At 40.1% G+C, this 26,777-nt stretch overlaps 3 protein-coding genes and 1 pseudogene across 3 annotated transcripts; 2 read left to right on the top strand and 2 right to left on the bottom strand.

Moving 5' to 3' along the window:
- Window positions 1-311: 311 nt before the first annotated feature.
- Window positions 312-1,823, bottom strand: LOC122067860. The gene has a single exon (XM_042631703.1). It carries the CDS (start codon window positions 1,821-1,823, stop codon window positions 312-314), a length of 1,512 nt encoding a protein of 503 aa, XP_042487637.1.
- A 2,218-nt stretch (window positions 1,824-4,041) lies between these two features.
- LOC122067859 lies at window positions 4,042-10,538 on the top strand (annotated as a pseudogene).
- A 4,600-nt stretch (window positions 10,539-15,138) lies between these two features.
- On the top strand, window positions 15,139-19,165 carry LOC122067858. The gene is made up of 4 exons (XM_042631702.1): window positions 15,139-16,736; window positions 16,850-18,282; window positions 18,567-18,674; window positions 18,828-19,165. Exons 1-4 carry the CDS (start codon window positions 15,139-15,141, stop codon window positions 19,163-19,165), a joined length of 3,477 nt encoding a protein of 1,158 aa, XP_042487636.1.
- Window positions 19,166-21,515: 2,350 nt separating this feature from the next.
- On the bottom strand, window positions 21,516-25,295 carry LOC122067857. The gene is made up of 2 exons (XM_042631701.1): window positions 22,007-25,295; window positions 21,516-21,853 (listed from the first exon to the last, which is right to left on the bottom strand). The coding sequence occupies exons 1-2, from the start codon at window positions 25,293-25,295 to the stop codon at window positions 21,516-21,518; spliced, it is 3,627 nt and encodes a 1,208-aa protein (XP_042487635.1).
- Window positions 25,296-26,777: the final 1,482 nt, after the last annotated feature.

Below are 26,777 nucleotides of genomic sequence, written 5' to 3'. Positions count from 1 at the left end.
GAGCCGTAATTGATTCCCATGTAATAGAAACCGAAATATGCTGCTCGGACTCAGCAATAATTGTAGGAATATTTAAATTCCTCTTCCAAACTACCCATAAATTTGGGGCCTTTCCGACCCGAGAATTATGAATAAAATTGCAACAGAAACCCAATCTATTAAAAAATAAATTAGGGAAATTAGTTACCTCGATCATTGGCTCCGCAATGCAAAGAATATCAGGATCCTTTTCTTTCACAAGAACACGTAAGGCGTTCTTACCAGAGGTCTTCTTCATACCCCTGATATTCCAGAATAGCAGCTTCATTATGTCACTTTTTGGTATAGGTCTGATGAGCCGACTTGGATGTCTGCTCCTTTTCTAGAACTTTGCCTTTCCTTGCTGCCGCCTCCTCTGCGCGTAAAGCATTATCAATAGCAGCAACCTCTGGATGTTGAACAAAAGCACGTCCTCCCTCCAGCTGGGTGGGAGGAAGTCCCTTTACAATATGCTCAGCCACCACCCCTTCCTCACCTCTACCGCCTCTACCACCTTTAGTTGATCCTCGACCAGCATGACCTCCATTGTAATTAATATTACGTCGAGGCCTTAAGTTCCAAGCTGCAAAAGGTTCCTCCAAATTGTTTCCAACCCTTGGATTAGCATCATCCTTTCGTTGCTCGCTTTCCACAGAGTCAGATTCCCCGTCGGATACCGTATTGATATGGTCCGACCCATATTCACCCTCAGCCAATGGATTATCCACCATATTTGGCTCCAGATTCTCCCTGCAGTGATTATTGATAGAATTCGGTCCTCCCAAATTCTGTGAAAGTGTATTTCCATCATTAGAGATACTATCTTTGTATAAGTCAACCACCAGGTTCCCCTCCACAAGGCCGTTAATTTCCTCATTCACTGTTTCCATAACCGTAGGAGAGAAAATTTCTCCTACCAATCTGGGACTCCTCACACAGCTGGGGCTCGCCGTTTTTGCAGTGGAACCTTCTCTCCCAACTCCGGCGAAGTTACCTTGGACATGAACATCTGCAAGAGAAATGCCATTATTCTGGTTAACAGGCTTTCTTTCGTCCTTCTTATCGCGACATTGGTTGGCCATATGGCCCAGTTTTTTGCATAAGGTGCATCTTGAGAGATCGTCCTCATACAGCACACTCTGTTTGAACCAGAAAACGATGTCTGTACCAGGTTTCATTCGTTCCACTTGGATCTCCTCCACCCTGGCTCCGACCAAATCGACCTCAACGAGGACTCTGGCGTAGTTGCCCATGGTGCCATTCAGTGTTTTGCGATCCAATGCTACAGGCCTCCCTGCGGCTTTGGCCATTGTCAGAAGGATTTTTTCATGCCAATACTCCATCGGAAGTTCAGGGAAACGAACCCAGACTAGTTTAGTTTGGGTGTGATTATCATGGATGCTAAATTCTGGCCTCCATCTCTGAAATCTAATCACCTGAGTCCCAACTTTAATGGGTCCTCGTCTCCATACCGATGACATATCCCCCTCCCTCTCAAACCGGAAGAGGATGAAACCCTTCCCTAGAGGAGCAAGATTAATCTTCCCCTTCAAGTTCCATAACTTTGCCGAATCACGACGAATATCATCCATGGAGATGAACCTGAAATTTACCCTTCCGATCAGGGAAAAAGAGAACGTTTGAAGTTTCTCTTCATAAGCCTCTTGTGGTACCACCACCTTAGTCAGAGGCCCAGCGCGGATAGGCTCTGGAAGATCATCCACATCTGGCAACCCCTTCTTTGACACAGCAGCATAGGATCGACGACGACCTTCAGCATCTCCTCCAGGTCGTTGGTCCCCCATTGCTGCACCCTCTTTCGGCCTGATCTCCTTAGGCACTAATTCTCTATGATCCTCCCCTTGTAACTTCTATTTAAAAATCAAATTTCCCTTCCTTCATTTAGTTTCTAAAATAAAACCTTCTAATTTTCTTGCATTCTAGCTAACTTACCCAAAATTCATTACATTCTATCTTGTATACCTAATCCCTATAAGAAGATACCATATTTTCTCACAATACATTCCCTCATAGTCTAGGTAGTCAATAATCTTCACTAGTTATGGTAGGTTGTGATAAGAATCAATTACCTCACTTTCTTGCTAAAATGGCATTCCATGCCACTCATATAAGGTTGGCTAATTCCCCCCCTTTCCTTAATTCAAAATTCATAATTTAAATTTAAAAAGGACATATCATAAGCTATAAAAAACTAAGATAAATAAATTAAATAATTATGGTGCATAAGAGAGTTGAAACTAGTACCTCCTACTAGTAAACTTAATTCCATCCAACAAGCTGCAACTTTATATGTACAAATATTTACATATATATTATTAAAGATATTACTAAATTTTAAACTAGTACAATTACCATTATACCACTAGAGTGAAATTCTCATTTTAACACTACAGTTATGACTAAAGGTTTCTGAAGTCTGGGATTTTACAGTAACAATAGCTAGATTTTTATTTTTTTACTTGAGTGAAAGATCAAATAAGAGAACTAAAATCAATTATTTAAACCAATTTTAAATGACTCTGCGAGGAACATTTAAACTACTGCGGGTTCTTCTTCACTCTTGCATCCTTACGTTCCTAGACCAAGGTCTTCAAAAAAATTTCCTAACAAATTTAATGGAAAAAAAAAATCATTAAAATTCCCCCAAACTGGAAATAGATGAATGGGTTCGATTTGAAAGTTGAAAAGGAAGAGAAACTGACCTCGAGAACAAATTTCATGGCCCAATAAATTATCTTTATCCTTTTTTTTTTACTTATATGGGATTTGGTAAATCTTTTAGCATCGTACTTTGTGATTGTAAAACATAATTTACACTATTAATTTTGTAAAAAAATTTCTTATCAAGTAGATCTAGGAACTCTCTTTTAAAAAGGACTCAACTACGGAAGATGATGGCTCAGTCATTCCCGGGCTCTCCATAGATTGGTGTTATCAACGATTGTATTAGGATGGTCCTTGTGTTAGGACTTGATCCAGACTCATTACAAGGATAGAGGACCCAATACTTATTCAAGGACTTCTAGTGGCAGGCATAGAAACCTATGTAAAGATAGAAACAAGATATGGAGTTTCCTATTTGATGGAGAAACTCAATGTTGGTTCGATAGTAATGAACATGGTTTCCGGTTTTGGTAGTCTGTAGTTGGGGCCCTACAGATGGCAATGCCGAAGGTGGGGTGCCTTGATGATTCCTTCGGGCTTGTAGTTGGTTGATTTACAGTTCTGTATTCTTTTGTTTTTCTCTAGTTTTTTAATCATATTGATCTCTTAGCAAAAAAAAAAGAGTTGCCACTTGGAGATTCGTTTGATCAACTTAATTAGTTGCATGTGTAGTATACTTTTAACTTTGTCACTTGGAGAAGTCATATGGTCAAATTAATCAGTTGCACTTTGATGGTACACTTTTAGCTTTGTGACAAATTTGGATCTTTCATTTCAACCAAATGGCTGTCATGTACTATATTTATCTTTCTGTTTACAACTATAAAACTCCAAAGTTGTTGCTGTACTAAGAGAAGATCGATTAGGACTTTCTCAATATATATATATATAGAGAGAGAGAGAGATCATAAGAGATGCCAAATCCAAATTCAGTCTCAATTTGAGCGTCAGCTTCAATGACTAACTCGTGTAGTTTCAGCTCTTATACATGGCTAATCACTCTCCTCATCATCGTCCCAGCCTCTCTCAATTGTGTTTGTGCAATTGGTGATACAGAAAAGAAGGCAAGCAATATCTACAATCATGTTGTTTCTTCTCATTCTTTTTTTCTTTTTGAAAGAATCCATTTTTTTTTCTTTTTTCGGATGGGGGGAGGGGGGAGGACGTTCCCTGACAGGCAGTGAGATGTACGCCTCCTCATTGGCCTATGCTGGCACAAGGGCCATGCAACCAAGGACCATTCTTTTCCCTTTGAAATAGTTTTTGGAAAGTAACGTAAATAATTTTTGTCGACATCATGTATATATCTTATGATTGGCATAGGTTTATATTGTATATATGGGTGCGCTATCAAAGTATGCGGATGACAACTCCACAGAATCTACCCATTTGAGCATCTTAGAACAAGTCCTTGACAGTGAAAGGTATGTACAAATGTTTTTCTGGCTTTCCATATTAATGTGAATTTCCTGTGATACCAAAGCTTCAAGTTTTAATTTTTCTGATGCAGCTCTGCTAGAGAATCCTTAGTTTACAGCTATAAAAACAGTTTTGATGGATTTGCAGCTAAACTAACAGAGAAAGAGCAAAGAATGATAAGAGGTGCTAGTTGTTGAATACTAACCTCTTTGTATCTCCCCTTGTAGTTATTTGTTTTTAATAAAAACAAAGTTTGAAAGGAATAACCATGTTACCATACACAAACTTGCAGGCATGAAAAATGTAGTCTCTGTATTTCCAAGTACAACCATACAACTTCACACAACAAGATCATGGGATTTCTTAGGTTTCTCAACCACTGTTAGAAGAATGCCTAACGTTGAGAGTGATGTCATTGTTGGCGTGATTGACAGTGGCATCTGGCCTGAATCTGAGAGCTTCAGTGATAATGGATTCGGTCCTTCCCCGAGAAAATGGAAGGGTATTTGCCAAAACTTCACCTGTAACAAGTGAGAATTTTCTTCTCTGTATCCAAAAATATTTCTTCTACTGATTCCTTTATCATATAGAACCCAAGAACAACTTTGTTAATCTTCCAGGCTATGTTTAGTTGTTAGGGAAATTAAAAGGGAAGGAAGTAAAATTTTCATATTTAAAAAAGAACGTATGTAATCATTATCACATGTGACTATATTATTAACTTCAAATCATTCTATATTTGGTTTTAGAATTCAACTTTACTTTGCATCCAAAACTTTTTTCTGTAATATGGAAAATAAAAATACATGTAAAATGTATCATTACAAAATATGGTTAAAAAAATCAAGCAGTTTATTCAAACATTTTTTTTTTCTTTTAAATATGAAAATTTCACTTCCCTTCCCTTTAAATTCTTCTTGCAACCAAACAGAACTAATGATTTAATAAAAATTATAAAAAAGATGATGATTGATTTCAACATTTCTTTCAATGGAAAATACAGCAAGATTGTTGGGGCACGATTTTACAATGTCGAAAATATATACAACGAAGAGGAAGAGAAGTCCCCTCGTGATTTTGAAGGACATGGAACACACACTGCTTCTACAGTAGCCGGTGTTGAAGTTAAAGATATAAGCCTTTTTGGCATTGCTAAAGGGACTGCAAGAGGAGGTGTTCCCTCTGCAAGGATCGCTGTCTACAAAGTCTGTTGGAGTTTTGGTTGCAATGACCATGATATCCTGGCTGCATTTGATGATGCAATTAAGGATGGTGTTGATATCTTATCAGTTTCCATTGGGAGTGAATTTACTAAAGTTTTTACGAAAGATCCCATTGCAATTGGAGCATTCCATGCAATGGAGAAAGGGATCCTTACCTCCACATCTGCTGGAAACAATGGACCAAACATGTTTACCATCCCAAATGTTGCCCCATGGATGTTAACTGTAGCAGCAAGCAGCACTGATCGTCGGATCATCAACAATGTCACAATAGGCGAACAGATTACCATGGTGGTGAGTGTGCTTCTTCATGTTACATTTTTTTTTTTTTTCATACCTTTTCTTCATGATGCATTTGTTATTTGGGATGGTCTAAATAGCATCTTTATGGGAGTATTTAGAACTTGTAATTTATTACCTTTTTAGGAATGTCCATTGTTTTTTTCCCAAAAGTTCTTGAAGTCAAGATTAAAAATAAAAAAAATAAAAAAATCAATAATTTTGAAAGTGACTTGTCATTATAAATTTGTGATTATTTTGTACATTTTGTTTTGAGTATGTGTGTGTGAATGACATGCTTTATTCTCATTGAAAAACAAAATGTTACAAATTATTTAGGGATTTCAATAAGAAAATCCGGTCATCATTTTTCCTTGAATAATTCATTGATATATATATAGTTTCTTCTCTTTGTCTCTGTTCGTCTAGAATGAATTTTCGTCTTCTTAAATTAACTTTTATTTATTTAAGAAAAACCTATGTTTTGTTTATTTATTAATTTAATTCTTTTCATCCTCGAGTGAGGGACAGTGACCAGCCAAATGATGGGGTCTCTGTGCTTTATATGTGTAATTGTATTAGAGACTAAGATGCCAAAACTTTTTATTGAAAACATAAAAATTTTCAAAATGGAATTCAATTTTCAATTTCTTTTATTTTTTTATTTCAATAAAATATTGCTATTATTTTAGAATGATACTATTTTATTTTCTTCTAGTCATTTCCTATAAAATAAATTACCACTAAAATAAACATGTCCTTAATCTTAATGTATTCAAATTTGTTTCTACTCTTCTATTTTAGCAAGAATTTTACATATGGGTTTATGGAAAGGAATGTGATATATTTGTTTATTTATTTTCATGGATAATAATTTGTGTTTATTACTCCCCACTTTCATTGGATAAAATGTTGTCAGTATTAATTTCCATTTTTGATAATCAGGGACATGCTGTAAACACTTTCCCAACAAAGAAAAAGGCGTCCCCAATTTTATATGCAGGTGATCATGCAGCACCTAACTCTAGCAGGGATGATGCGAGGTAAAAGACATATCAGTGATGCCCATTTTTGCGCTCTTCTTTCTTTTTATTTTTAATTAATGTAGTTTTCTTTCTTCATTCAGGGCATGTAATCCTGGCTCTTTGGACAAACAATCAGTGAAAGGGAAGATTGTTTTCTGCGATACATTGGCTGATGGTAATGGGCCCGCCCTTGCTGATGCTCAAGGAATGGTGATGGTAGATGATAATGGATCTGATGATACAGCCTATACTTTTCCTTTACCATCAACATCTGTCAGCATTGCTGATGGTGAAAAATTAAAGCACTATTTGAATACTACCAGGTTAATTGAGAGACATGCACTGTATATTATATAGGTCAATGGTTGTGCGTTGAAATGTATGCACCATAGCTTCACCTGTGAGCTCGCATTAATGGGGTCAATATTTCTACATATGTGCAGAATCCCCGTGGCAAGGATCTACAAAAGTCAAGATATTCATGATCCTAAAGCTCCACAAGTGGTTTCATTCTCTTCCAGAGGACCCAACCCTCTTTCACCAAATATACTCAAGGTACTTCTAACTTTAGATAATAAATTGTGCTATCAGTGAGAAATTTTTTTTTTTTTAGATCTTATGAAAATGGAAAAATGAAATAGAATACAACTTGAGTCATGAACGACAATAGAAACAACCAACAAAAAAGAAGAGAAGAAGAAAAACTAACCCCACCACACCTTCAGCATTGCCATCAACTAGGGAAGAAAGACATAAAATCCCCACTAAACAGCATTTATAGAAACGGAACCTAGGCCGACTCAATACATCAACCCAAAGCTCATCCTCCAATGAGCAAGGAAAGACGTGGGTAAAAGAAGATGCACTATTTCGAGCTGCCGATTAGGTTAGATAGTCCACAATGGGATTTGCTTCTCTGAAACAATGAGTTATCTTCCACAGAGTGGCTTGAAGATAGGGACTCAGGAAAAGCCAATCCCTCATAATATACTAAGGAATAGATTTTCTATTAACTGCAATTTTGACAGCTATAGAATCCGATTCAATCCATAAATGCTGAATTTTCAGCTCTTTTGCCACTGTTAAACATTTAACTAATTTCTGGAATTCAGCTTCATAATTTGTTTTTACTACTATAAAGATCCCAAAAGATGCCATTACTTTAGAATTTAAGTCACGAATAACACAGCTGCCGCTCTCCCAAGGTTATTTAGAGAACATCCATCCACATTAAGCTTGAACCATGAGGGAGGAAGTGCAAACGAAATTATCTCCAGGGTACGAGACTTTTTAAGAGAAAGACGAATACACCCAATGTTCTAGCATAAATTAGATCAGCCACAGAAGGCACTTTATTCATACAAGATAGGACTTGCTCTCTCATAGCTGCTATGATCTGCCATGGGACAACTTTGTCCTCATTGATTTCCCTTCCTACTCTCTAGCATTACATGCATCCAAAGAATGAAGGGCACAAGGATGAGACCAACTAACCAAGCCTCCTTGAAAGGGACCTGATTGCTCTTAGCTTTCCACCATGATACTAAGTCAGATACTGAAGGCTGAGATTCCCAGGTAACAAGAAAGAGGAAAAATTACTCCATACCATTTTGGAATAACTATAGTCCAAAAAGAGGTGTTGTTGAGATTTCAAAGTACTATGGCGAATATCACATCGATATACCAGATAGATACCTTTTGCTTGGATATCCTCCTTCATAGCTAGTTTTGCATGCATCAATTTTCACCCAAAGAGGGATTGCCTAGGTAGAAGAGTATTGTTCCAAACTATGGAACTTTTTTTATTTCTTCGCCTAAGCTCCTCCCTAGCCCACTTTATCAAGAAAGCTCCCAACAAAGAAGGGCTCCGAAAACACTTATCTACCACCTAGAAAGAATGGATGTTCACATTCTCCACTCTTGCAAAAATATCTCTCAGGGAAGCAGAATTTATGTGCGGCAAATTCCATGAGAAATCCTTGACCAATTGCTCCATTGGGAATGGAGATTCATCACAGCTCAAGAGCTCCTCAATAGGGCCACTCTCCAACCACCTATCCTTCCAAAACTGAATTTTATCTCTCCAAGTATCAAAGAATCTTTCCTTTGAAGCAATAAAACCCCATACTTTTAATACCAAGTAAAACAAAGGATGATTTCTTAGATCTTCTAAACTCTCCTAAGGAGGAAAAAATCTGCCCATCATAGAATCTTCATGCTTACTTGCTAGCAAGTTTACAAATAAATGTTTTATTTACGTCATGGAGTCTTCTCAGCCCCAACCCTCCTTCAAACTTGGGCTTACAAAGAGTCCCATTTCACTGATATTTGCTTGCTCGAATCAACATCCCTCGTCCAAATAAAGTTGTGCATCCGCCACTCTATAGGAACAACCAAAGAGAAAGTCTACAAATAGATAGCAAATTTTTGAATGGGCATGCTTGCACTAACCGACCTAACCAACTCCACCCTTCCTGACATAGAGAGAACCTAACAGTGGGAGTCATCCATATCCCTATTTAGTTAAGCAACAATAAGGTTAAAAAATTCACTATTTGCCACTTGGCAGTACATGGGTTTATCCATGTGATGGAGGACCCCACATACATCTCAATGTCCAAATTTTAATCCAAACTAAGTAAGCAAATGAAGTTGATCAAACTCTGATTCAGAGTTCTAGTAAAATTACCAAAATGGCATCTTTCAAAATTTTAACCACTTCATCTATTCATTTTAAACTGAAATTGTAACAATGAGATGCTTGCTGGTCCTCTATCACATGGACTAATCAATGCACTGCCATGTGGCAAATAGTGAGGCATTATAATTCACTAGAAATAAAGGGGGGGGGGGGAAGGAAACCCATTTACTAAGCAGCATTTAAGAGTGCTAATTTTTTTTTTTTTTTTTTTTTTTTTTTTTTTTTTTTTTTCTTTTGGTGGCAGCCGGACTTAAGTGCCCCGGGTGTAGACATCTTGGCAGCATGGTCTCCGAAGCCTCAGTTTCAGGTTTTGAAGTTGACAAGCGCTACGTAATGTACAACATTATATCTGGAACATCCATGTCTTGCCCTCATGCAACTGCTGCTGCTGTCTGTGTCAAAACTTTTAACCCCTCATGGTCCCCTGCCGCTATTAAATCTGCTCTCATGACAACAGGTGATTTTGACATTTCTTGACCCATATTCAAGAAACTACTTGAAGTCTCAAAACTAAGTTTTAAGTGTTCATCCTACTCAATTCTTTGTTTCTATTTTTCTTGTAGCTTCTTCCATGAAGGACTCCCATCATATAGAATCTGAATTGGCTTATGGCTCTGGTCAAATTAATCCACTAAAGGCTACCCATCCAGGTCTTGTATATGATACCCTGAAAACTGATTATATACAAGGGTTGTGCAACTTGGGTTTTAATCCAGATGAAATTAATGCCATTGGTGGAGAGAATGTCACTTGTGCGAAGGAAAATGGAACCGATGCTCTTTTAAACTATCCTTCTATGGGTGCTTCAGTTCTTGTTGGAGTACCAATCGATATATATTTCCCGAGGACAGTTACCAATGTTGGCTTACCAAATTCTACATACAAGGCCATAGTTGGACACCAAAAACTACTAAATGTTACTGTTAATCCCAGTGTTCTATCTTTCAAGTCTTTGAACGAGAAGCAGCAGTTCACTGTACATGTAACCGGGCCAGGAATTGGCCTAGATTCAATCATCTCTACTTGGTTACTATGGTCTGATGGGATACATAAGGTAAGAAGTCCCATTGCCTTGTGGACCTATCAATGAAAAGAATTGTTTGCATTGATGTGTAAAATTTGTCTTTGAAGCTCTAATCAAATGAAGACAATCAAGTTTTCTTGTAATCTTTATCTTATATATTTGTAATCCCAATTAGGGCTTTAAATGTAACAATATATCCATCTACAATTGTAGATGTAATGAAATTCAATATCGAAACATTAATATATCACTGCTGATTTTCCAGGAAAAAAAAAAGAAAAATTTACCTAAAAAAATTTTTATTTGCCTACCAAATAATTCATGTTAGCGTACAATATAGCAACAGTTGAATAAAACTGTTGAAATATAGACAATTAGCAATGGTTATGAATATATATATATATATATATATTATATTAATATTAAAAGTTCGTATTCCCTTTCTTTGGTATACTTTTTGTAAAAGACAAAAAAGCCCATCGACGTCTATAAAAAAAACTTTCTAATTGATCAAAATACCCCTCCAAATGGAAGGGAAAAAAATAATTAAAAAAAAGTAGAGTAGAAAGAGGAAGTAATTATTAACTAGTAAAAAGGATAAAAAAAATATAACACATAATAACCCACAAGAGGCGTGGTTATTCATCTCCCTTTCTTTGGTATACTTTTTTAAAAAGACAAAAAAAAAAAAAAAAAAAAAAAAAAAAAAAAAAAACCTTTGATATTAGAAAAAACAAAAGAGCAGAAGCTACAGGTCTCTCACGATTCTCTATTTTCGATGACTATGTATAATGTAGGAAGGAAAGAAGAACAGGAAACTTGTGAAAGGTATGAAGAGGAGAGAACTTGGAATTGGAAGTTATGAAAATATATGGATGGCTTCCTCTTTTTAATCCTGGACTTCGTCGACTGAAAAGAAAAAATGATTTCTGATTTAGGGTTTGGATGTATTGCAGTTGGATGCAAGTTGCTAGCTTGAAGTGGTGCTTAGATATTCTGATTTGGGGGTGGCTTTGCTTGCTATGAACCAGAAATAGAAATTGACAAAAGCTCAGGGTTAAAGTCTAACTCTGTTTGATTAAAACTAGACATGGAGGGCATCTTTGTGCGAGGAGGGTAATCTAGAGAATGCAAGGAGTTTGCAGCAAGAAATGAGGGATGCAAACTTTGAACCTGATTTGATCCCATTTAATATCATTTTTGATGGAACCCTTTAAAATGAGGATCTTCAAGCAGCAAAGGATTGCTTCAAAGTGTTTCCCTCCTGGTTAAATAAATATTTCACATTAATAAATAGGGTTTCAAAGGTAGGACTCTTGGATGAGGATAAAAGTAAGTTCAAGACGATGAGTGTTCATGGATTCACTGGATGTCATTGTTTAGGTTTCACCACTAAATGGTTTTAGTGCACAGGGTAGAAAGGATGAAGTCATCGACTTACTTCGTTGAATGGCCACTATGGGTGTTGCAATTTTGTACATGAAGAAAAATCTATACTTTTTCACTTGATGCATCAAGGCCTCAGTACAACTTACTTGACATTTTAGAACCATTGTGATAAGAAAGCTTGCAATTGTCATGTTGCTTATTGTCTGATTATTGTCTATTTAAATAACTAAACTTAGATTTCGTTTAATTCATTTTTATTAGACATACATTAACATGTTGTACTTAAAAATCAGATTTTTTTTTTTTTTTTTTTTTTTTGAATGATTACTGCTGGTTTAAATTAAAAAATATGACCTAGAATGGGGTGAAATTTTGGAGATATGATTGTTGCTGCATTAACATGTTTCTCAATGAAGTTTTTAATTTAAGAAAAAAGTTCTCTGTGAAGTGATTCAGGAAGGAGTTCCCAAGATTTTCAGTTAAAATTTCTCACCTATGACTCATAATTTTTTGGTTCTTTTTAAATTAAAATTTCTGCTTCATATTTGTTGCTTTTCTGGAAATACAATACCTTGGATCTTTTTTTCATATTAAGTAGTCTTATGGTTCTCAGTTGTCATATTTTCTTGTTTGTATCTGAGTATTGGGTTCCATTCTGTATTATATTTGTTCCTTTGTGCTCATTTCCTATTTATATGCTTATGGCAGATTTTCTTCTGAAATAAGATTAAGTATAATATCAATTTTACTGGTGGGGTGGCCCATATCAATTCCAGAAAGACTTTAGAGACGTCAATTTAAAGTTTATATTGAGTCATTATATTAATGTAAGAAACCTAAAATCTAATGACTACTAGGATATTCAACGTGAAGGTAAACAACACTAGATATATTCATCCATCAACCCCACTTAACATTTCAAATAAGGTCCCAACAATGGAACATGCACAAAGGAATAACATTTAAAGTTATTGAATTCACTCTCAGTCTACATTGTTTAAGGGTGATTGTGCTGCATCAATACTGGTAGTTCTTTCGATGATTAGGAGTATTTTACATACAATGCGAACTAGAAATAGAAATTCAAGGCGGGTATTAGCAAAAAGAGATCAAGAAAGTTCAGAGATATTGATAGACCAAACCACATATTCAATTGGATTCGACGATTAAGATACCGAATGCGTATGCGGCTAATTGATTTTGTAGCAACAACAGAAGGGGTTGACACAAGAATTGAAAGAACTGTGATCTGAGCAGATCCGTGCAGGTCTGGGCATCTCTCCTCAGCCATCGTTCAAGGCTTAAGCAGATTTTCGAACAACCGTGGAAACCATACCGTGGTTCAGTGAGCTTGTGTCTACGAAACCGAGAACGAGGTTCCAGTGGAAGAGATCTGAAGGGTGAAGGAGCAGATCTGAGCAGATCTGCGCAGATCCGAGCAGATCCGAGCAGATCCGAGCTATCTCAATCGGATCTGCTTGTGTATCAGCAGCTCAAAGGATCATAGAAAAGAAAATTAATCCCAACTTGATCCAGTGAAGGGGTTACTTAATACCCAGTATCCCCTGTTTAAGGAACTGATTCAGCTGCCTGAGCATCCTATGAATGAACCATTCTCGGCTGAGCAGGATGTGGCTGAGGAGGGTCTCCCAAAGGTTCCTGCTGGAGATGAAGGGAGACGCTCTTATTCTTCCGTGGTGGGGAGAGCTCTGCCGGATGTGGATAGTTTGCCAGACCCCATTCATGCGGGCACTGATACAAAGATAATTGTTCCTCAAGATGCCTATGAGGAACGCCTCCAGGGCTTCCGATTTGCTTTGATTGGCAGAGCAAATTTCAAATTCATATCTATGGATGACATCCGCAAGGAGGCGAGAGAAACCTGGAACCTCAAAGGCGGTGTGAAGATGGCTCCGATGGGGAAGGGTTACATCCTCTTCAAATTTGAAAAGGAAGGTGACATGGCAGCACTGTGGCGAAGGAGTCTTACGAGAGTCGCTGGTCACGTTCTCCGTTTCCAGCGATGGAAGCCTGACTTTGATGTGCATGCGAAGAATAATACTAAGCTCGTATGGATCAGATTCCCCGACTTGCCTCTTGAATATTGGCATGAGAAGATTCTACTCACTATGGCTAAGGCTGCTGGGAGACCTGTTGCACTAGATAGATGTACTCGAGCGGCTTCCATGGGATCTTTTGCTCGGGTCCAAGTGGAGATCGAAATGGGAGCAAGCAGGCCTGAGGAGATTCAAGTGGAGAGACGACAACCAGGAACGGGGGAAATTTTCTGGTTCAAACAGATTATTTCCTATGAAGATGGCATGCTTAGGTGCGGGTATTGTAAGAGAATGGGTCATAATGTGCAATCTTGCCGCCATCGGAAAGCACCAAATAGAGAGGTGCAGCACCGTGAAGGACACATAGATGGTGAGACGTTTGGTGAAGAAGAAGGTGGAAGACAGGATGAAGGCCCCAGGCAGGGCGGCGACGCGGCGGAGATGGTGAGTAATGCTGGAAGATCCTCCGCTCAGCCAATGCACGGATCTCTTCCCTTCTCAAGAGCTGCTATTTTAAGACAGTCTACGCCTAATAGCATATATGGGAATCTTGAAATCATCCTTCCCTTGGAAGACAATTCTGAGAAGGAAGGGAATCTGCCAAGTGGCAATGGGATCATTCCAAATCAACTTTTTGAAGGAAGCTCTAAGGAGTACTTGGTGGAAGATAACAGCTCTGAGGCCAGCTCACCCCATGGGCAGTGCAATCCTCCATCTAGCAAGGTTGACCAGCAACTTGTTGACCGTCCTATGGTGGACAACCCATTGGGCGGAACTGAATATGGATCCGACCCAGCAGACTCTGCAAGCTCCTTGTCCGAACATGACTCTCATCCTTTCAGGGAAGAGAGCAACCAGAAAGGCGCTGAGATTGAAGCTCCTAACACAGGTAGGGCCCCTGTGCCTCGTACTCTCAGGCCTCGTAAGAACAGAGCAGTGAACATTGGCAGACGGGGAGGCTACCGGAAGACTCACGCTGGCAGAGGAGGGCGTGATCATGAATGGGAGGGCCCTGAGCATGTTGTTTCAGACTTGTCTCCATCACATATTGTGGGAGGAAGGGTGATAGTCCAACACCAAGAAGTGACAGCAATTGACAGTTTTCTTCGAGATGTGGAAGATAACTCTAATAGACCTGCGCATGAAGGTGGAATGCTGGGGCAGACTTCAATGTCTGGTCATCTGGATGCCACAAATAAGTGATTTGATGAAGGTCCTTTTCTGGAATATTAGGGGCATCAAGAAGGCGGTCGGAAGACGGGCCTTGAGAGAGTTGATTATTTAGAAGGATCCAGACCTTCTGTGTATCGCAGAACCGATGATAGGTACCTGTGACTTTCCCAATTTGTTTTTTAATAAACTAGGCTTTTACGGTGATTTTATTCATAACAATAGGCTCAATAGAATTCCAAATCTTTGGATCCTGTGGAGAAGAAATTTGAAGGTCCCTGTTTCTGTTTCTGAGTCTGAACAGCATGTTACAATTGCTTTGGATTGGGGTATGAGCCATATCCAGATTTCCTTTGTTCATGCTAGCAGCTTTAGGGCGGGGCGAAGAGCTTTATGGATGGATTTGGTGGCTGATACTCCTCAAACTCCTACTCCTTGGACTGTTATTGGTGACTTTAATGCATGCTTTCAATCTCATGAGAAACGTGGCCCAGGAAATTTCAGTTTGGGGTCGGCAGCAGAATTTGGAGCCATGGTTGACGCATGTCTTCTATCTCAGGTGCCCTCGATGGGCAGGAAATTCACCTGGACAAACAATCGATGCCGAGGTAATGTCTGTGCTGTTCTGGATAGAGTTTTTTGTAACGAAGAATGGATATCCTTTTTTCAGGACTGTTCTCAACAGGTCCTTCCTCGGTTTGCCTCTGACCATTCCCCTCTGCTTGTGGTCTCAAGTAGCAGCCAGCGCCCTCCAAATTGCCCCTTTCGATTTAATAATTTTTGGACGGATCATGAGGACTTCGATAGGGTTGTAGCTGAATCCTGGGCGGAGTGGGCTCCAGGGTCACCTATTTTATCCCTAATGTCTAAACTCAAGCGGCTCAAAGGGGCATTAAAAGGTTGGGCGAAACAGACCTTTCCCCATTTTGAAAGGGATCTCGACGAGGCAAAGAAAAATCTCAACCACGTGCAGGAGGAGATTGACAGTAATGGGTTGTCGGATCAACTGTTCCGAATGGAGGCTGATGCTAAAACGGCTCTTCTCAAGGCGCAAGAGAACCATGAAAAGCTTTGGGCAGAAAAGGCGAGACTCAGGTGGTTGACTTATGGGGACAGAAATTCTAAGTTTTTCCATCTATCTGCTAAAATGCGAAGAAATAGAAATACTATCCGATCCCTCAAAAAACAGGATGGGTCAATTGTGGAAGGGCAAACTAATTTGGGTGAGTATATTGTGGAATTCTATGAGGGATTTCACAAAAATGCTCCAACAGTCGATCATCTTGATCTTTTGGACAGCATTCCGAGGGTTCTCCAACAAGTAGACATATTTCATCTAGACTCTCTTCCTGGTAATGCAGAGATCATGAAGGCGGTCTGGGCGCTTGATCCTGAAAGCTCGCCTGGCCCAGACGGCTTCTCTGGAAAATTTTTCAGGAAGTGTTGGAGCATTGTGGAAGGTGATGTTTGTAATGCGGTGAAAGCCTTCTTCAGGACTAGTCGTATGCCTAAAGGTGTTAACAATACTTTCCTAATTCTGATCCCTCAAGTGGACGGAGCTGAGACTCTGGACAAGTATCGACCATTGTGTATGAGCAATTTTTTCTGCAAAATAATTTCTAAGGTGTTGGCTATGCGCTTAGAGAGATTTCTCCCCAGGCTCATTTCGGAAGAACAGGGAGCTTTTCAAAAAGGGAAGCTGATCCATGACAACATTAGTGTGGCATCCGAGTTGGCGAACTTGATGTATTCTGCCACGAGAGGGGGTGGCCTTGGTCTAAAAATAGACATCAGAAAGGCATACGATACGATTTCTTGGTCTTTCCTCTTTAAGGTGATGGAAAAATTTGGATTCTCAGAAAATTGGATCACAGGCTGCATCAATTATTGGCTTCAACTAAGATTTCTGTTCTTATCAATGGAGGCCCGCAGGGCTTCTTTGGCGTGGAGCGAGGATTGAGACAGGGAGACCCTATATCCCCCTTGCTTTTTATCATGGCGGAAGAGGTTCTCTCTCGAGGCCTGACGAGATTGACCCACCAAAAAGATATTATGCCCATTTGTGGCCCTAAAGGCGTTGTAACCCCTGGGCACATCTTATTCGCCGATGATATCTTTATCTTCTCGAATGCTTCATCCAGGTATGTGGCTAACCTTAAAAATTTTCTTATGAAATATCAGGAGTTCTCTGGTCAACACATCAGCTTCGAGAAAAGCAAGCTCTTCCTAGGGAAAATTTCTCCAACTCGTAAGCAAGCCATCGCTGAGACTTTGGGCATCCCCATTTGCAGCTTTCCAACTCGATACCTTGGTGTTGAGATATTCAAGGGAAGAATCACAAAGGAGGCATTGCTGCCTGTGTTGGATAAAGTAAAGGGGCGCCTTGCTGGATGGAAAGGTAAACTTTTGTCGATGGCGGGCAGGGTGGAGTTGGTTAGATCAGTCATATCCGGTATTCCCAATCATAATTTTGCGATCTATTGGTGGCCCTCTGCTCTCCTTGTAACCATGGAAAGATGGATGAAGAACTTCATCTGGGCAGGGGAAGTGGATACCTCAAAACCAATTACAGTGAAGTGGGAGTCTGTTTGCAAACCGAAGGAAGAAGGGGGTTTAGGTATCAGAAGACTCAGAGACACGAACATGGCAATGCTATGTAAATTGGTATGGAGAATAAAGCATGAGAAATCTGCTGCCAATTCCTTTCTTAGAGCCAGATTTGTGAAAAAAGATGGGTCATTTAATAGAGGTTTTCGGCCGTCGTCTATTGCTCTGGGCATCAGAAAGGTGTGGAAGACTGTGGAGGCAAACGAACGTTGGATTATTGGGAGAGGCGATCTAGCAAATTTCTGGAAAGACAAATGGTGGGGCCCTAGGTCTATTCTTGAGGAGATTCAGACTTCTGACCTCCCTCCCCTCCCTTGCAAAGCTAAGGTTTGTGATTTCATCAGGAATGGAGAATGGTCACTTCCAGAGGTCTGCTCTCACTCTCTCAGACAAATTTTCCTTGCAATTAAAGAGGTGAAGATTCCCAGTGCCCAATTTGAGGACTTATGTATATGGCAGCTATCTCCTCTTGGTTCTTTTACTACATCGTCAGCGTGGGAGGATATTAGAAGAGTTGCTCCGGCAGTGCATTGGAACTCTTTGGTTTGGCACAATAACCTCCCTCCAAGAATTGCTACTTTTGGATGGCGACTAGCTCATGAGAGACTCCCAACGGACGAGCTTATAAGAAAAAAAGGAATTTTCCTAGTCTCTCGATGTTGCCTCTGTGAGCAGTACGAAGAAAGTATGGAGCATATTTTCCTTCACTGTCCTTTCTCCAGAGATATTTGGGAGAAGTTCACCTCTTGTTTCGCAATTCGATGGTCTGAACATGAGTCAATTGATAGCTTATTTCAGTGGTGGAATAGGAAATCAAGATGGATCAATTTAAAAACTCTTGGATGATAGGGTTTACCATCATTGCTTCTCAAATCTGGAGGGAAAGAAATATCAGACGGTATGAAGGAAAAAAGAGGAATGGGATCTACTCATTTCAATACATCTGCCAGGATCTTGCTCTATATGCAGGGACTTCTAAGGGTGAAGTGAAATCGATTGCTGATATTTTGTGTTGCAGAAAACTGGGGCTGAAGATTGATAACCCAAAGATTGTGCCGCCGCTGGAAGTTCATTGGTGTAAGCCACCGGATCAGTGGATCAAAATTAATGTTGATGGCAGTTCATTGGGAAACCCGGGTCGCGCAGGAGCAGGGGGAATTGTTCGTGACAGTAATGGTCAGGTTTGTAAGGCTTTCAGTACTTTTTGGGGTGTTAAAAAAATATATGAAGCTGAATTTAGCGCTGTCATGGAAGCAATATTGGTTGCTATGAATATGAACGCAAGGGGCTTGTGGATCGAGTCTGACTCCGCAGCTGTAGTGGCTGCAACTCAGAAGATGCATATCCCTTGGTTTGTTTTACAAAAATGGCGGTTTGCTCTCCCATTCCTTCAGTCCATTACATGGAAAATCACCCACTGCTTCCGTGAGGCGAACACTGTGGCAGATTTTTTGGCAAAGAAGGCAGCAAAATCGGGAGCCTCTGACTACTCCACCACTTTTCCCAGTCATGTATTAGATGATTTAGAAAATGATGCCTCGGGTAGGCATAGTTTTCGCTTCTGCTAGGCTCTTGCTTGTACACTCTGCTGATGGCTATGCCGAAGGTGGAGTTTGCAAATGGCTGTAGTGGTTGCGAGCCTGCTTGAATTTCTTTCTTCTTTGGATGTATTTTTTCCTTTATTTCCTTCAATAAAATCATCCTTTAGGAAAAAAAAAAAGACGATTAAGATACCGTAGGAACTTTATGGGGTTTGAACTCTTCATAACCTCAGTGGATTTTCACTACAATTCCTTTGACTCCTCTACTTGTGAGCTCAGCTTTCGCATTAGAACTAGACTTGAAAAGTGAAAAAATCTTACATATATCAAAATTCAACCTTGAAGCTTGCATTAAGGCATGAGAGACTTCAACAAATGAAAGACCTCAACTATATTTTCTATATCTAGATTTTCTATTAAGTTTTATTTTTAGATGTATTTTTTTATTGGTCCATGTCACAACTTGGAAGTCTAAAATATGGTTGTAGTTTCCTAAGTTAAATGTTGTAGTATATAAATTGGATAAATTTTGAGTTGCAGAGACACAATTAAATAAAAAAAAAAAATTTTAAAGTTACTCTAAGCTTCTTGTGAACCTTAAAGAGTTCTCTCATGAAACCAAGTTGAATTTCTCCCATAATTGAAGAGATTGGGCTTTCAATTAGCCTAAATGAGCTGAGCCTTCAACCTTAAAGAGTTGAAGTCAAACTCACCCAAAGATCCAACCTAAAAGAGTTGAATTTTTTAAGCTATTAGCATTTCCAGATTCAGACCTGTGTAAGTCCACTACCTTGAGTCATTTAACACTCTTTTTCACCTAGAATCTCAAAAATTCCTATTTCCAATAGTTGTAGCCTCCGTCTCTTGTCTTTAATACCCAATTTGAATCATCCCAAACTGATTCAATGCTTCGCATGAATTCCCTTTGATTTCCTTTTTATCTTGTTGTTTCCGGCTTTCTTTTTGTGTTAAAAAAGAGAACAAAAGAGAATACGAAGATACAAAAGAGAAAAGAAATACAGCTGAATAAAAACTCAAATTGACGAAGCAAAGTTGAAACCCCCACCATCGGTATTGCCATCAGTAGGGGCACAACCTGCAACCAAAATCAACCACTAGAGGTATGGAATCTTGGTCTACATTGAGCATCAAATGTTGATACTGCTAAGGATTTTCACTTATAATAACCACCCCTTTGGTCTTCAACTGCAGCTTTGCATAAGATGGTTCGGTTGCTGTATATCAAACTTTGAATATAAAATGTTTTGACATGGAACTGGGGAAAAAGGAAAAAAAAAAAAAACCATGAAGAAAACACCAGAGTTCATTGGGCATCCTGATTATATGTTTATTTATGTGGTGTTATGGTTCTTAATTGTGAATCCCTTTTTTTTTTTTTTTTAGATCTATAAACTTGTCATTAATTAATTGGAATGGTACAAATGAATCCATAATGTGGTTCACATGATTGTTCAATAGATCCAGATTTCATCAATTATTGCATTATGAGAACTTACAGTTTTTGTATAGTAGTTCCTTAGTAGTGGACAATTGGTGTTTTTTGTTCTTTGTAGAAGATGTTATGACACTAAAAATTGACCCAAATTGAATTCTAGAGATTGTATTGTAGTCTTTTTGGTCTTTTTGTAGTTCGGTGTTGTAGATTTTGAATTCTGAAGTGTTTCCTACTTTGCAATGTCATCTTTCTTTCAATCTTTAAGAATATGGTTTATCCCAAGTATTTGGAACCTTGTGGATATGTATTTGAAATGCATTCTGAATCATAGTGAAACTCCTACTGTTAGAACTTTGTTAAATGTGTTTGCATGCCATTTCAGGGTATAGCGTTGAGAAGCAAGTTAATGATCCAGTGTTACCGAGGGGGTCCACTAGGAGCAAAAATGGCAAAAAATTCACCAGACCTAATGCAAACTTTTCTAGAATTCTTTACTTTATTGGATAGCATTTTGTATAATATTGAGGCTTATAAAAGAATTTAGTTGGTCAACAATTGCACTAATTTGTGGCTTATGAATTTTATGTGAAAGGAAAATTTTATGTGCCTTTTTTTTTTATCCTTTTTAATACTTAATAATAATTATTATAATTAATGATTACTCCCCCCTTTCTCCTCCACATTTAGAGAGAGAGTGAATTATAGAGAGTTTATTAACATTATTTTTTTCATCTTCCATTTTGAGGGGTTAGAGGATGAGTGAGATTTCTTTTTTTTTTTGCTAAAGGATGATTTTATTGAAGGAAATAAAGGAAAAAATACATCCAAAGAAGAAAGAAAATCAAGCAGGCTCGCAACCACTACAGCCACTTGCAAACTCCACCTTCGGCATAGCCATCAGCAGAGTGTACAAGCAAGAGCCTAGCAGAAGCGAAAACTATGCCTACCCGAGGCATCATTTTCTAAATCATCTAATACATGACTGGGAAAAGTGGTGGAGTAGTCAGAGGCTCCCGATTTTGCTGCCTTCTTTGCCAAAAAATCTGCCACAGTGTTCGCCTCACGGAAGCAGTGGGTGATTTTCCATGTAATGGACTGAAGGAATGGGAGAGCAAACCACCATTTTTGTAAAACAAACCAAGGGATATGCATCTTCTGAGTTGCAGCCACTACAGTTGCGGAGTCAGACTCGATCCACAAGCCCCTTGCGTTCATATTCATAGCAACCAATATTGCTTCCATGACAGAGCTAAATTCAGCTTCATATATTTTTTTAACACCCAAAAAAGTACTGAAAGCCTTACAAACCTGACCATTACTGTCACGAACAATTCCCCCTGCTCCTGCGCGACCCGGGTTTCCCAATGAACTGCCATCAACATTAATTTTGATCCACTGATCCGGTGGCTTACACCAATGAACTTCCAGCGGCGGCACAATCTTTGGGTTATCAATCTTCAGCCCTAGTTTTCTGCAACACATAATATCAGCAATCGATTTCACTTCACCCTTAGAAGTCCCTGCATATAGAGCAAGATCCTGGCAGATGTATTGAAATGAGTAGATCACATTCCTCTTTTTTCCTTCATACCGTCTGATATTTCTTTCCCTCCAGATTTGAGAAGCAATGATGGTAAACCCTATCATCCAAGAGTTTTTTAAATTGATCGATCTTGATTTCCTCTTCCACCACTGAAATAAGCTATCAATTGACTCATGTTCAGACCATCGAATTGCGAAACAAGAGGTGAATTTCTCGCAAATATCTCTGGAGAAAGGACAGTGAAGGAAAATATGCTCCATACTTTCTTCGTACTGCTCACAGAGGCTACATCGAGAGACTAGGAAAATTCCTTTTTTCCTTATAAGCTCGTCCGTTGGGAGTCTCTCATGAGCTAGTCGCCATCCAAAAGTAGCAATTCTTGGAGGGAGGTTATTGTGCCAAACCAAAGAGTTCCAATGCACTGCCGGAGCAACTCTTCTAATATCCTCCCACGCTGACGATGTAGTAAAAGAACCAAGAGGAGATAGCTGCCATATACATAAGTCCTCAATTTGGGCACTGGGAATCTTCACCTCTTTAATTGCAAGGAAAATTTGTCTGAGAGAGTGAGAGCGGACCTCTGGAAGTGACCATTCGCCATTCCTGATGAAATCACAAACCTTAGCATTGCAAGGGAGGGGAGGGAGGTCAGGAGTCTGAATCTCCTCAAGAATAGACCTAGGGCCCCACCATTTGTCTTTCCAGAAATTTGCTAGATCGCCTCTCCCAATAATCCAACGTTCGTTTGCCTCCACAGTCTTCCACACCTTTCTGATGCCCAGAGCAATAGACGACGGCCGACAACCTCTATTAAATGACCCATCTTTTTTCACAAATCTGGCTCTAAGAAAAGAATTGGCAGCAGATTTCTCATGCTTTATTCTCCATACCAATTTACACAGCATTGCCATGTTCGTGTCTCTGAGTCTTCTGATACCTAAACCCCCTTCTTCCTTCGGTTTGCAAACAGACTCCCACTTCACTGTAATTGGTTTTGAGGTATCCACTTCCCCTGTCCAGATGAAGTTCTTCATCCATCTTTCCATGGTTACAAGGAGAGCAGAGGGCCACCAATAGATCCCAAAATTATGATTAGGAATACCGGATATGACTGATCTAACCAACTCCACCCTGCCCGCCATCGACAAAAGTTTACCTTTCCATCCAGCAAGGCGCCCCTTTACTTTATCCAACACAGGCAGAAATGCCTCCTTTGTGATTCTTCCCTTGAATATCTCAACACCAAGGTATCGAGTTGGAAAGCTGCAAATGGGGATGCCCAAAGTCTCAGCGATGGCTTGCTTACGAGTTGGAGAAATTTTCCCTAGAAAGAGCTTGCTTTTCTCGAAGCTGATGTGTTGACCAGAGAACTCCTGATATTTCATAAGAAAATTTTTAAGGTTAGCCACATACCTGGATGAAGCATTCGAGAAGATAAAGATATCATCGGCGAATAAGATGTGTCCAGGGGTTACAACGCCTTTAGGGCCACAAATGGGCATAATATCTTTTTGGTGGGTCAATCTCGTCAGGCCTCGAGAGAGAACCTCTTCCGCCATGATAAAAAGCAAGGGGGATATAGGGTCTCCCTGTCTCAATCCTCGCTCCACGCCAAAGAAGCCCTGCGGGCCTCCATTGACAAGAACAGAAATCTTAGTTGAAGCCAATAATTGATGCAGCCATGTGATCCAATTTTCTGAGAATCCAAATTTTTCTATCACCTTAAAGAGAAAAGACCAAGAAATCGTATCGTATGCCTTTCTGATGTCTATTTTTAGACCAAGGCCACCCCCTCTCGTGGCAGAATACATCAAGTTCGCCAACTCGGATGCCACACTAATGTTGTCATGGATCAGCTTCCCTTTTTGAAAAGCTCCCTGTTCTTCCGAAATGAGCCTGGGGAGAAATCTCTCTAAGCGCATAGCCAACACCTTAGAAATTATTTTGCAGAAAAAATTGCTCATACACAATGGTCGATACTTGTCCAGAGTCTCAGCTCCGTCCACTTTAGGGATCAGAATTAGGAAAGTATTGTTAACACCTTTAGGCATACGACTAGTTCTGAAGAAGGCTTTCACCGCATTACAAACATCACCTTCCACAATGCTCCAACACTTCCTGAAAAATTTTCCAGAGAAGCCGTCTGGGCCAGGCGAGCTTTCAGGATCAAGCTCCCAGACCGCCTTCATGATCTCTGCATTACCAGGAAGAGAGTCTAGATGAAATATGTCTACTTGTTGGAGAACCCTCGGAATGCTGTCCAAAAGATCAAGATGATCGACTGTTGGAGCATTTTTGTGAAATCCCTCATAGAATTCCACAATATACTCACCCAAATTAGTTTGCCCTTCCACAATTGACCCATCCTGTTTTTTGAGGGATCGGATAGTATTTCTATTTCTTCGCATTTTAGCAGATAGATGGAAAAACTTAGAATTTCTGTCCCCATAAGTCAACCACCTGAGTCTCGCCTTTTCTGCCCAAAGCTTTTCATGGTTCTCTTGCGCCTTGAGAAGAGCCGTTTTAGCATCAGCCTCCATTCGGAATAGTTGATCCGACAACCCATTACTGTCAATCTCCTCCTGCACGTGGTTGAGATTTTTCTTTGCCTCGTCGAGATCCCTTTCAAAATGGGGAAAGGTCTGTTTCGCCCAACCTTTTAACGCCCCTTTGAGCCGCTTGAGTTTAGACATTAGGGATAAAATAGGTGACCCTGGAACCCACTCCGCCCAGGATTCAGCTACAACCCTATCGAAGTCCTCATGATCCGTCCAAAAATTATTAAATCGAAAGGGGCAATTTGGAGGGCGCTGGCTGCTACTTGAGACCACAAGCAGAGGGGAATGGTCAGAGGCAAACCGAGGAAGGACCTGTTGAGAACAGTCCTGAAAAAAGGATATCCATTCTTCGTTACAAAAACCTCTATCCAAAACAGCACAGACATTACCTCGGCATCGATTGTTTGTCCAGGTGAATTTCCTGCCCATCGAGGGCACCTGAGATAGAAGACATGCGTCAACCATGGCTCCAAATTCTGCTGCCGACCCCAAACTGAAATTTCCTGGGCCACGTTTCTCATGAGATTGAAGGCATGCATTAAAGTCACCAATAACAGTCCAAGGAGTAGGAGTTTGAGGAGTATCAGCCACCAAATCCATCCATAAAGCTCTTCGCCCCGCCCCAAAGCTGCTACCATGAACAAAGGAAATCTGGATATGGCTCATACCCCAATCCAAAGCAATTGTAACATGCTGTTCAGACTCAGAAACAGAAACAGGGACCTTCAAATTTCTTCTCCACAGGATCCAAAGGTTTGGAATTCTATTGAGCCTATTGTTATGAATAAAATCACCGTAAAAGCCTAGTTTATTAAAAAACAAATTGGGAAAGTCACAGGTACCTATCATCGGTTCTGCGATACACAGAAGGTCTGGATCCTTCTGAATAATCAACTCTCTCAAGGCCCGTCTTCCGACCGCCTTCTTGATGCCCCTAATATTCCAGAAAAGGACCTTCATCAAATCACTTATTTGTGGCATCCAGATGACCAGACATTGAAGTCTCCCCCAGCATTCCACCTTCATGCGCAGGTCTATTAGAGTTATCTTCCACATCTCGAAGAAAACTGTCAATTGCTGTCACTTCTTGGTGTTGGACTATCACCCTTCCTCCCACAATATGTGATGGAGACAAGTCTGAAACAACATGCTCAGGGCCCTCCCATTCATGATCGCGCCCTCCTCTGCCAGCGTGAGTCTTCCGGCAGCCTCCCCGTCTGCCAATGTTCACTGCTCTGTTCTTACGAGGCCTGAGAGTACGAGGCACAGGGGCCCTACCTATGTTAGGAGCTTCAATCTCAGCGCCTTTCTGGTTTCTCTCTTCCCTGAAAGGATGAGAGTCATGTTCGGACAAGGAGCTTGCAGAGTCTGCTGGGTCGGATCCATATTCAGTTCCGCCCAATGGGTTGTCCACCATAGGACGGTCAATAAGTTGCTGGTCTACCTTGCTAGATGGAGGATTGCATTGCCCATTGGGTGAGCTGGCCTCAGAGCTGTTATCTTCCACCAAGTACTCCTTAGAACTTCCTTCAAAAAGTTGATTTGGAATGATCCCATTGCCACTTGGCAGATTCCCTTCCTTCTCAGAATTGTCTTCCAAGGGAAGGATGATTTCAAGATTCCCATGTATGCTATTAGGCGTAGACTGTCTTAAAATAGCAGCTCTTGAGAAGGAAAGAGATCCGTGCATTGGCTGAGCGGAGGATCTTTCAGCATTACTCACCATCTCCGCCGCGTCGCCGCCCTGCCAAGGGCCTTCATCCTGTCTTCCACCTTCTTCTTCACCAAACGTCTCACCATCTATGTGTCCTTCACGGTGCTGCACCTCTCTATTTGGTGCTTTCCGATGGCGGCAAGATTGCACATTATGACCCATTCTCTTACAATACCCGCACCTAAGCATGCCATCTTCATAGGAAATAATCTGTTTGAACCAGAAAATTTCCCCCGTTCCTGGTTGTCGTCTCTCCACTTGAATCTCCTCAGGCCTGCTTGCTCCCATTTCGATCTCCACTTGGACCCGAGCAAAAGATCCCATGGAAGCCGCTCGAGTACATCTATCTAGTGCAACAGGTCTCCCAG

This window comes from Macadamia integrifolia, unplaced genomic scaffold (assembly GCF_013358625.1).
Source record: "Macadamia integrifolia cultivar HAES 741 unplaced genomic scaffold, SCU_Mint_v3 scaffold3172, whole genome shotgun sequence".
NCBI classification, from domain to species: domain Eukaryota; kingdom Viridiplantae; phylum Streptophyta; class Magnoliopsida; order Proteales; family Proteaceae; genus Macadamia; species Macadamia integrifolia.
The sequence above is the reverse complement of the archived record's forward strand: the minus strand, read 5'-3'. Positions and strand labels throughout refer to the sequence as shown.